The sequence below is a fragment of the Glandiceps talaboti genome, chromosome 23, assembly GCF_964340395.1.
Source record: "Glandiceps talaboti chromosome 23, keGlaTala1.1, whole genome shotgun sequence".
In the NCBI taxonomy this organism is placed as follows: Eukaryota; Metazoa; Hemichordata; class Enteropneusta; family Spengelidae; genus Glandiceps; species Glandiceps talaboti.
Window position 1 is genome coordinate 6,306,370 of NC_135571.1, and position 12,690 is coordinate 6,319,059.

A 12,690-nucleotide genomic window follows, 5' to 3' on the forward strand; every position below is an offset into this window, starting at 1 on the left:
TTCACTGTAAATACACTAACATTGAAAATACAAGATGTCATATAGGTTGAAGAGACACATGCTGACTTTGGACAATGTTTTTATTTGATATATATATATAATGTATGTATTCATTTTGGGGGGAGGGGGTGTTATTCTTTTATGTGTATTAATATACAGTATTGAACCTGTGCTTACCCATCACTTAATGTTGGCAGAACTCAAACCTAGCATTAATATCACCAATTTGATGACGCAATTTATTGGAAGAAGGCACGTTGTAATGCCATCGAATTAGCTTTTTTTATGATATTGTGTTGCATTGTATTATTTTATATTGCATTGAATTGCATTGCATCGTTTCATATATCGTATCGTATCGTATGGCATTACAGCGTTGATGGCGCACACACAAGCGTTTTATCTCATATATATATATATATATATATATATATATATATATATATATATATATATATATATATATATATATATACATATATATATATATGCAGTTTCAATATGAAGTCGTCTACTATTAGATTTCAGTCGATGTGAGTTGATAGCGATTATCCCCCAACCCCCTTCCATCACCTTTATTGTGTTCTCGAGTGAGAGTAGGCTAGTAGCTCGTATCGCATGGTTTAGTGGAAGAGACCGCTTGCTTTGAATAAGAGCAAATCACGACAATAACAACGTGGTTTATACATATCAACGTTCAAATCAGATTTCGTACGTAAACTCTACTCCTACGTTTTTCAAACTTTTACCAATTTCTTCACCAAACACTTAATTTTGGGAAAAGGTGAACTGGGCTTTCTAGGTTTCCATCTTTCCTTTGCAAAAAGGAATCCTTTTCACCCATATATATAATTCCTTTACAGCGTGTTTAATAAAAGCACAATGTCAACTTGATATGTTTCTCTGAAATCGCAATTAATTGTAGGTGATGTAAAATCATGAAATGACTTTCAAGAACTCATCGTTTATGAAAACTACTTCATTTCCTGGTGTGGCGTTCACCTTTGATTGAGTGATATGTCATGTGTGAAAGTAGCTAGGAATTTCACATTCTGATATTGGGTTAACGAACATATCGAAATGCTTTTCAGAGGGCACTTAGTTTACGTCTGATAGTAGTTGGGGAGAAATCCAGTCCATTGTTTTTCGCATATAACAGTTTGCAATAACGTCATGTGATTTTAGTCGCACAACATTTGCTTATATTAGAAAAACTCACATAAAATATCACTGGAATGTTCAATTCTTGAAGATGTAACAAAAAAAATCATTAGTCCAGTAGTTCAGCAGTGTCACGTATGTTATAACAATGTCATTTGATTTGGTAGGTAGCTTCAGTGTACAATCAATTGCAATGCCAAAATACACAGCGATTTCAATAGATTCGAGTAGCTAGCAACCATTATGTCCTCGAGTGACCGTATTGTGTTCTCTATCTGTTTGGTATAGTTTTGTGAGAGGGGGCTGCGGAGCTGCGTGCTTTGAATAATAAGTTGATGATGATCTGACGACATAAATGTATAATGTAATAACAGCTGTACCGTTATTTTTATCTCTGGAACTCCACGCTTACAGTTATTCAGATTTCATATGTAAACTCAATTCCTGCTTTTTTCAAACGTTTACCAATTTTTTCATCAAACATTTCACTTTGGGCAACAGTGAAATGATCTTTCCAATTTCCCGTCTTTCCTTTTCTAAAGAAATCATTCATCTTAAAATCGTATACCTTATCATCGAAATCTAATTCTTTCACAGAGTGTTTTCTCATCTCTTCCAGACTACACCTAGCTACAACTTTGTCGAGTTGCTCAGATGACAACGGTCGTTCAAGAAAATCTGTCATTTTTTTAAATTCAGACTTCATATCTTTCTTGAGATCTTCGTATGTGACGTGCATGACGTTGTGTTCTAGTCCAAATTTCTTCCACTCTACAACATGTGGTAACCACGGCCCGAAAATGTCCCCATTGGCGAACATTTGTACGTACTGTTCCCATGGTGGATACGGAATATCATATGGATGTTCCATCTCCGGATCCTTGCCAATTTTCGCAACTATAGCATTCCAAAAATAATAAGATGACACACACACATCCTTCGGGTTTCTCGATATATAAATAACTTTGCATCCTTTCTCTTGCCAGTCTACCGGAAATAAAAATGGGGGCAGATGCGTCTTGAAAAGCCTAGGTGATGGGATTTCAGTTGCAGTAGCTACAAACTTTTTAATAGCTTCACCAAGAATCCCAGGAGGCGCTTTTATTCTGTAGAAGTAATCGGGCATAGGTGCAATCTTTCGATCGCTGAGTTCTAACAACCCCCAGTCATCATACATAGTCAACAAGGCGTGAAGAACCCATGTCGTACCGGACTTTGGGTGACTCGTTACAAAAACATCATCACGTCGCACTTGGATTTGAGTTGCTCGCCGTTGTTCCAGGAATTCTTTGGAGTCTAACACATGCATAAAGTTAAATCCGCCGTATTGGTAAAACTGCATTTTGTTTTTACGTGGTGACTTCTGTTGCTGGTCGTTGTAACGAATATGGCGTTTATCCCGGCATGCACCCCACATATCGACGTACAACGGAAGCACCCACCAGACACATATCATCACGTACTCGCACTTACACTATTCCGATACATCAAATGAATGGTCATGCGCACATGAATACTGCTTCTAGACATGCTAACATTAACATAAACGTACATGCAAGTTAATACAACAGATGTGGGACCCATTATTTGTCACCATATGTATATATGTACTCCCAAGCATTGGTGGCAATTTTTGACTTTATTTATTTGCCTAAATTAAATTTATAAAAGGGTGATTCATTTGAAAATTATCTAATGAATATCCATGTTATGTCTTACATAGAAGGCAATAAACAGGAATTAAGAATATTCCTTGCTCAACCATGAATAATCATTTCTGCTGACTCCCATGGTGCAATATGGCCCACGTCAAAGATACCCTGTAAAGACACAAGATCAACTTGATGTTTCTATGAAATCGCATATAATTGTAGGTGATAAAAAATTATACAATGAATCTCCAGGACCCATAGTTTATGAAAACACATTTATTTCTTAACAATAATAATCTTTATTTATACTAGATATGTCATTAAAGGGGCACAGGCTGGGCTTAGACGATTTTTCCTTTGGATAGTAATACAAAATACTTTTATTACATAAAACCATGGCTAAACTAATCAAGTATAGTGTTTACAACGATTCATGTAGCCATGACATGCCACTTAATTCTTTACCAACCATCCATGCGTTGTTCATGTAATAACAGGGATTTTCTTAGGTTTGTTGATACATACGAACAACTATGTCATCAAATCTTTCTTATATATGCGTTCAAAAAACGTCTAAACACAGCCTGTGTCCCTTTAAGTATATTCATACTTGTCAACCAAGAAGTCAAGTGAGGGCCATCCCTCATGGGTTCAGTTTTAATGGAGGAGGAAACCGGAGTACCCTGAGGAAACTTGAACGACAATCTGCTTACTTACAGCGTGGTAAATTTAATAAAACCCTGAATGGGTTCAAACCCCGACCGCAGTGGTAAGAGGCAGTGGTTTAACCACTCAGCCACCGGCAACCCAGGAATTAAGAATATTCATTATTCAACCATGAATCGCCATTTCTATTGAGGACTGTACATTGGAGTGGCAATCCCCTGTAAGCAATATACCATGTAATACAATAGATACGAATCTGATATTGGGTTAAGGAACTAACCGAAAGGTCATTCAGAGGGCAATTAGTTTACATCTGATGTTAGTTGGGGAAAAATCCAGTTCAATCTTTTTTCGCATGTAACGGTTTGCAATAACATAATGTAATTTTAGTCACACGACATTTGCTTGTATTAGAAAACAAACTCACATAAACGATCACTGGAATGTTCAGTTCAAGACTTAACAAAAATACTGTTAGTCTACTCCATGCAGTTCATCAGTGTCACATAGGTTATAGCAATGTCACTTGACTTGGTAGAGGTAGCTTCAGCGTACAGTCAATGCTAAAATACACAGCGATTTCAATAGATTCAAGCTGCTAGCAACCGTTATGTTATGTTCTGAACTCGAGTGACCATATTATAATGTGTTCTCTGTTTGGTCTAGTTTTGTGGGAGGAAGCTGTACGTGCTTTGAATAATAAGTTGATGATGATCTGACGACATAAATGTATAATGTAATAACAGTACCATTATTTTAATCTCTGTAACGACACCCCTAATGTTATTCAGATTTCGTATGTAAACCCAATTCCTGCTTCTTTCAAGCTTTTACCAATTTTTTCATCGAACATTTCACTTTGGGCAACAGTAAACCGATCTTTCCAATTTCCCGTCTTTCCTTTTCTAAAGAAATCACTCATCTTAAAATCATATCCCGTGTCATCGAAATCTAATTCTTTTACAGCGTGTTTTCTCATCTCTTCTAGACTACAGCTCGCTACAACTTTGTCGAGTTGCTCAGATGACAACGGTCGTTCAAGAAAATCTGCCATTTTTTTAAATTCAGACTTCATATCTTTCTTGAGATCTTCGTATGTTACGTGTAAGACGTTGTGTTCTAGTCCAAATTTCTTCCACTCTACAACATGTGGTAACCACGGCCCGAAAATATCCCCATTGGCGAACATTTGTACGTACTGTTCCCATGGTGGATACGCATCATCATCTGGATCTTCCGTCTCCTGTCCCATTTTCGCAATTATAGCATTCCAAAAATAATAAGATGACACACACACATCCTTCGGGTTTCTCGATATATAAATAACTTTGCATCCCTTTTTTTGCCAGTCTACCGGAAACAAAAATGGTGGCAGATGCGACTTGAAAAGCCTAGGTGATGGGATTTCAGTTGCTGTAGCTACAAACTTTTTAATAGCTTCACCCAGAATCCCAGGAGGCTCGTGTATTCTGTAGAAGTAATCGGGCATAGGTGCAATCTTTCGATCGCTGAGTTCTAACAACCCCCAGTCATCATACATAGTCAACAAGGCATGCAGAACCCATGACGTACCGGACTTTGGGTGACTGGTTACAAAAACATCATCACGTCGCACTTGAATTTGAGTTGCTCGCCGTTGTTCCAGGAATTCTTTGGAGTCTACCACGTGCATAAAGTTGAATCCGCCGTATTGGTAAAACTGCATTTTGTTTTTACGTAGTGAGTTCTGTTGCTGGTCGTTGTAACGAAAATGGCGTTTTTCCCAGCATACACCCCACATATCGACGTACACACAACGGAAGCACCAACCAGACACATATCATCACGTACTCGCATTTACACTATTCCGATACAACAAATGAATGGTCATGCACATGAATACTGCTTCTCGGCATGCTAACATTAACATAAACGTACATTCAAGTTAATACAACAGATGTGGGACCAATGATTTGTCACCATATGTATATATGGCAACTTTTGACTTTATTTATTTGCCTAAATTAAATTTTTAAAAGGGTGTTTCATTTGAAAATTATCTCATGAATATTCATGTTATGTTTTACATAGAAGGAAATAAGCACAATTCAAGATTTAACAAAAATAATAGCCTACTCCATGTAGTTCAGCAGTGTATAGGTTATAGCAATGTCATTTGACTTGGTAGGTAGCTTCAGTGTACAGTCAACGCTAAAAATAAATAGCGATTTCAATAGATTCGAGTTGCTAACGACCATGTCCTCGAGTGACCGTATTATAATGTGTTCTCCTTTTTAAAAAATAGTTTGTGGGAGGAGGCTGCGTGCTTTGAATAATAAGTTGATGATGATCTGACGACATAAATGTATAATGTAATAACAGCTGTAACGTTATTTTTATCTCTGTAACTCCACTCTTACAGTTATTCAGATTTCGTATGTAAACTCAATTCCTGCTTCTTCCAAACTTTTACCAATTTTTTCATCAAACATTTCACTTTGGGCAACAGTGAAATGATCTTTCCAATTTCCCGTCTTTCCTTTTCTAAAGAAATCACTCATCTTAAAATCATATCCCTTATCATCGAAATCTAATTCCTTTACAGCGTGTTTTCTCATCTCTGCCAGACTACAGCTAGCTACAACTTTGTCGAGTTGCTCAGATGACAACGGTCGATCAAGAAAATCTGCCATTTTTTTAAATTCAGACTTCATGTCTTTCTTGAGATCTTCGTATGTGACGTGTAAGACGTTGTGTTCTAGTCCAAATTTCTTCCATTCTATGACATGTGGTAACCACCGTCTGAATTCTCCATTGGCGAACTTTTGGACGTATTGTTCCCATGGTGGATACGCAGTATCAACTACATAGTCCATCTCCTTTCCAAGTTTCGCAACCATAGCATTCCAAAAATAATAAGATGACACACACACATCCTTCGGGTTTCTGGATATGTAGATAACTTTACACCTCTTCTCTTGCCAATCACCCGGAAATAAAAATGGGGGCAGATGCGTCTTGAAAAGCCTAGGTGATGGGATTTCAGTTGCGGTATCAAGAAACTTTTTAGTAGCTTCACCAAGAATCCCAGGAGCCTCTGGTATTCTGTAGAAGTAATCGGGCATAGGTGCAATCTTTCGATCCCTGAGTTCTAACAACCCCCAGTCATCATACATAGTCAACAAGGCGTGCAGAACCCATGACGTACCGGACTTTGGAAAGCTGGTTACAAAAATATCGTCACGTCGCACTTTTATGTGAGTTGCTCGACGCTGTTCCAGGAATTCTTTTGGTTCCATTCCTTCCACAAAGTTGAATCCCTCATATTGATAATACGGCATCTTGGGGTCACTTATTGAGTTCACCTGTGGTCGAGATAATTTCCTAATTACCAGGAAGTCAGGCGAAATCGTTGTAACCTATAAGCACAGTAACTGGACTGAAACTGAGCCCTTGCAATGAGCATGCGCGAAGAGAAGGCGCGACCCTGGCGCGAACTACAAAAAAAGGTCAGGGTTGCAACACAAACTGCAGTCTATAGTTTACTTTACACATTTTAATTACACAGTGATCGTTCTCCCCACGGCATACGCAACGAAAAATGATAAAATATTAACGTCTAGGACATTGCCGTTAAGAGGTGTCTGGTTTTATGACCTTGTTGATGATAGACTGAACAAACATCCATACCTTTGACTGATCACACATACACTGTACTAGTAAGTTCTGTAGGTACACTGTCGAGACGTTTCATGTGGTGATACTTTTCTAGTTGCGCTTCGCATCACATTTGGTTCAGCACAGATCACTGGATTGTACGGGCGCCACCAACGATTACAAGTTACAGTCTTAACATATTTCTAAATTTGTATTTATTTGCTTTTATTGATATTATAAGACAAAGAAGAACACTTGAAGGATCTTTTTCCTTCAAAAATGTTAAATCCCTTCCTCGGGTTAACGGTTCAATTTGGTATTTCCTATACTTCTGTGATAATGGTACTCACAATTTGTCTTTCAAAGACGCTTGCATAAATTTGCCCATTTGTTTTAAATTTATTTTTTATTTTGGTCATTTACACACACTGTCAAATTGCTTTGTTCAAAATACACATATTATGCAGAAGTACTTGAGTGTGTTGTTTCTTCTTTTTTTACACGCTGAGCAATATAAGCTTACATCTAAAATCTCAGTGACATGCCCCCAACGACCACAAATAGCCACGTTTGAGTCACAGCCTGTCTGTGCATACTGTTGTCGCTTCCACATTATGTTTATGCATGCTGACGTTTCAATATGCAGTCGGTAGGTAACATGCAGTCTGTGGTGCTTCACTTTTGCTCTTATCAAAAAGAAATATATAGTAAAGTTGTTTAATCCAAAATTCAAAATAAACACCTATTTATCTTTCATAGTTTCCATTTAAAATGGAAGATTAATAGCAATACTTTTGACTTGGAGTGCAAACCAATGTGTCACCTTATACAATGTATGTGTGGTAGTTGAAGGATACACTATTAACAATATATGTTTGATGACAGACTGGCCTTGATCCGGGGTGTATGATAATTCATCAGATGGTACTTATACTATAAATCTGTTGCCATGACATTGTTGTGGCTAAGTGTCATTAATTACTGTCTGCCTGAAGATAAATCCAGTTTTCAAGTTACTGCACAGTGGCTTTTTTTGGTACAACCACACAGAAACCAATAAGGAACTGAATATTCTACATTAAGATAACAAGATTGCAATATGTTGCTACATTCAGTCGGAATGAAATAAACCATTACAACTTATTGCAACGAGACATAGACAGAGTGTCAATGTGTTCATGTCTGCATTTGACGTCTGCATGCATGGTGGCACGTAGTTATTTCATTTTGACAAAAATGTAGCTATAACAAGAAGCTGTATTCATTCAATCTTGTTATCTTAAAATGTAGCATGTGAAGTTTATTGTTGGTTTCTGCATGGTTGTATCAAACAGAGCCAGTGCATAGTATAGGGTTTGTAACATAACGAACGGGGTAGACGATGCTGATTAATTCAATACATGGGTATACTGTGTAGGGAATACATTTTTAAATACGAATGTTAACTCCATTCATATAATCCACTTCATTTAAACAAGCTGTCGTGTTTGATAGTTACTGATGTGGTGTTTGTAAATGGTGGATTTAACCTGTAGAGAGAGATAAAAGAACCCTTTATCTAGATCTGTTTCTTTCTTTATGGAGTATAGGGAAACAAGGCCTGTGTTATTAATGTGATGCAGTTGAAACAAAATGTCCTTTGCTTGACAAAAATCTTGACTACATTTTCTAAACTGGCTGGTACACAAACATCTTACTGATATTGTTGGATTGCATCGTCTGTCTACACAAAAATGTTACTTAATATATTTAATCATATTGATTCACCAAAGTCTTACTGTCATTGCTATAGTTCATTGTCTGGCCCAACAAAGGTTTTACTTAATTTATTACATTTAATAGAAAACAAGAGAATAAACCTCAAATCGCTTTATTATATCAAAAGGAGAAGGAACATATTTTTTTTAAAAGTTAAACAAAATGATAAAGCTTTCATTATGCAAATTTGGTGAGATTTGAAGAACTTTGATTATTAGGAAAATGGTCCCAATGACGTCTTCTACCATAATACTAAAACCTGACCTGTGTTAAAAGAAAAGTGCGATGAGTTATTCCGTTATTATATTATGCACTTAGGTCTAAAAAAATAATTGTTTGGTTCCGGTTACCCAACCCCACCTATAGCTTTTCACTGCCAACCCTAAACTTTTTTTTGCGTATTCGAGAAAAAAATTGATTACAGTTCCCTTCCTGAGAAATATGACAAATAATGTCTGATTTATCAACAGCGTGTACAATTTAAACTTTGAATAATGTGGAATTTGATTTTCCCAACACATGTTTAATTTTTAAATAACGTGTCATCGATTAAAAAGAAAATATTGTTACTATCCTACATACATACCATAATATGATATGCACTTTCTTGAGAAATATGATTAATATCTATTTTATCGTGTACAGAAATCTAAATATTGAACACATGATCTGATAATCATAACACATTTATTACATATAGCTTTCAAAACATACCTCTATGCCACAATTATGTCAATTTTAATAATAAAAACCATACTCGTTCAATGTAAATCCGCTATAGTAATCAACTTACTAGCATTCTCTTGAAAGACGTAGGAAATTAATTTGATATAATGTTATTACCAAAGGCAGTGAGGACCTACATCACGTACATATCATGATATTTAATCATTGTAAAATACATCGTGTATTCCACAGTAACTACAAAAAGTCTCGCGGGGAATATAAGTGTGGTGTATGAAATTATGGTCTAAAATGTCTTTAAATAGGGATTGACTAATGATAGCCTGAAGAAACTGAAGGAAAATTTACAGTTTGTTGATCAACCCCAGAAAGCTCTCGTTCATTCCTATTGATAAACATTGATGTCTGCTTAAGGGGACATGCCCTATACATTCACAGGGGTTATTTTTGCTGCATATTAAACATTCAAAATGCATACTTAGTTATTCGTTTACAGTCAAAACTCAACCCGGTGTATGGACATGATGCATAGACAATGCGATGACGTAATTTATTATGCACGTTATAAAATGTAGGAAATTACAGTTATGCAATGAACTGGGCTAACATTGCTATGAGACAATTTTTAACATCATTGCAATGAAATATTGACTTTAACGTTATTATATCATGTACTCAGCAAGCATTGTAAAGCATCTAAATAACACAATCTTAATCACCTTGTGCCATTTTCATACATGGACACAGGAATTTTGGTTCATAGGTCACCTCAAAAGTATCGTATGTACCTTCCGTGCATTTTATCTGGAAGTTAAGGACGCTGCGTCACTATAAATGTACGAATACCTCCGAGTACCCAGTCATACTGACACTACCTATACCTTACACATTTGAAATGTATGACATTATGGAACATCGGATAACGAAAATGTTTCTACTGATTCTGTTGTGGAAGGACTTGATGAGTTTGTATTGTATGGTAGAGCCCTGCCATGAAACACCATGGATGCTAAGCAGCGATATTGGCGACGTGACTGGACTTCTGTCTGAAGAGTATCAGCTCAGATCTGATTTTGTTTTCAGTGTAATAGATTGTGATAAACTGTGCCAGGAAATTCCGGAATGCGAAGCATTCAGTTTTTCAAGAAGATCGAGCACTTGTGTTTTATTTTCTGTCTTCTTGCCATCAACAAGTATCAACAATGCTATGTTCAGATATTTTCCTAAGGCCCACTATCAGGTAAGCCTGAAAGCCTGTTCCTGTAATCTCTTTAGAATCAGTTCATGAATGTCAACCATTTTGGTAGTTTCTTTAACGACTGCCCTTAAGGTATGCTCGCTGTCTTACTAGTGTTAAGACCATAACGCTTTTGTTTCAATTACACTATTTATGAAGGTATAAGCTTAATTGTTATATGGATATTCACTTCTATTTCCTCTTTCCCTTTTCCGTAGCTATCCCAAGCTGAGACTGTTTCATTTTCTCTATCTTTTTCTTTTCAATGTTGTGCATACAGCAATTCTTCTATAACGTCCCTGTTGAAAGCATCTGTCTGTGTTACCAGCGAGTTTGCCAGGTTGTATTTACTATGTTGATACCCTACGCATATGAACACGCATATTCACACATTCTGTCTGTCTATCTGTCTGTCCCCCTCTCTTTGTCTGTCGCTGTCTGTTTCTGTTTCTGTCTGTCTGTCTGTCTGTCTGTCTGTCTGTCTGTCTGTCTCTCTCTCTCTCTCTCTCTCTCTCTCTCTCTCTCTCTCTCTCTCTCTCTCTCTCTCTCTCTCTCTCTCTCTCTCTCTCTCTCTCTCTCCTATCAAATCGTACACTAAAAAATATATTTAGTAATAATTTTTCTTCTAGACTAAATATAACTTTTTAAATCTACCGAGGTGGGTTGGTGACTCGAGTGAAAGTGTACACGAGTTGTCAATTATAAATATTTTGTCAATCTACGAATTCTGAAAAATACGAAAAATGGACATTTACTTTTATGCATATGAACGTATAAAAACTTAAATTACACGTTAAGCCCTATTAAGAAATTGTGTTTTGTACGAATGTGGCTATGAGTAATTCTAGGTTTTGAAAACTAACAAAAATACGTTTCTTGTGTGTGTGTTTTCATGTTAGGCTCACGACTTCTGGCACAAATGAAGCAAATACACTTAAATTTTAACAGATCTCGCTTTTCCCTGTAACTGTTATGCTGACACTCATAGTATTGTACTTGGAATGTTCACATTTTTTTTACAACCAACGTTTGCAATATATATCTAAATTGCCTTCGTTTCCCTTTCAATTTAAACGACCCTCACATAATAATACCACCACCATTTCATAATTTTCCTCATGTTATTTGTGCAAAATTCTTAAAAGATATTTTTATTCACATTACATAATTTTAACGAACGTGATGTATATGGTACGTAAAGGGACGTGACGTCTTTTTGAAACATTTTAATTATTATTAGAGAAAGATGATCACGTAATCTTGTGGTGTGGGGGAAAGTAGTATCGCCCACTATTTGCAAGATGAGAATAGAAAATGATCCTCCTCTTGAAAGTAAAATATGAAATTATAGATAGAGCTGATAATTAGACATTGGTATTGTGTGTGTGTGTGTGTGTGTGTGTGTGTGTGTGTGTGTGTGTGTGTGTGTGTCACGCCCAATTGGTGAAACTGAACAATTCATTAAATTTGCAGGCAACGTTGCCCAATTCATGAAATGTTATACAAATTAGTGAATAGATCGAGTACGATCTGAAAGAGGCAAATCTAAGTTTTAAACGGGGATTAGGAAAATTTGGAGCAAATGAATAAGAAGTTTCACATATTTGGACAAACGTGTTCCTTGATGCAGATACATCGCTTCTTCAGCCTACCAGGCTTCTAAACCACAACTGTACTAAACTGCCCAATATCCTGCACAGTGCAACCAGATTTGGTTGCAGCCAATCAAATATCGTTATGTTGTAAAAGGTGTCAAAATGACCATAATGTTAATCTTTCAATGCTGATTCATGAGACCGGCCAGCCACCTAATGTTATGTCAGTCCACTAAACACTGATAATTTTCCGACCATAGTCTGGTATTTTATAAACTACAAATAATGGACAAATACTGAT

General features: G+C 36.5%; 3 protein-coding genes across 3 annotated transcripts; all 3 read right to left on the reverse strand.

Annotated features, from left to right (window-relative positions):
- Positions 1-1,579: 1,579 nt before the first annotated feature.
- Positions 1,580-2,578, reverse strand: LOC144453201 (sulfotransferase 1E1-like). Its single transcript, XM_078144478.1, has one exon. The coding sequence runs from the start codon at positions 2,576-2,578 to the stop codon at positions 1,580-1,582; it is 999 nt and encodes a 332-aa protein (XP_078000604.1).
- Positions 2,579-2,963: 385 nt separating this feature from the next.
- Positions 2,964-5,228, reverse strand: LOC144452999 (sulfotransferase 1 family member D1-like). Its single transcript, XM_078144253.1, has 2 exons — positions 3,907-5,228; positions 2,964-2,981 (listed from the first exon to the last, which is right to left on the reverse strand). Exon 1 carries the CDS (start codon positions 5,182-5,184, stop codon positions 4,267-4,269), a length of 918 nt encoding a protein of 305 aa, XP_078000379.1. The 5' UTR covers positions 5,185-5,228; the 3' UTR covers positions 2,964-2,981; positions 3,907-4,266.
- Positions 5,229-5,884: 656 nt separating this feature from the next.
- LOC144453202 (sulfotransferase 1A1-like) lies at positions 5,885-6,799 on the reverse strand. Its single transcript, XM_078144479.1, has one exon. It carries the CDS (start codon positions 6,797-6,799, stop codon positions 5,885-5,887), a length of 915 nt encoding a protein of 304 aa, XP_078000605.1.
- Between the last annotated feature and the right edge of the window lie 5,891 nt (positions 6,800-12,690).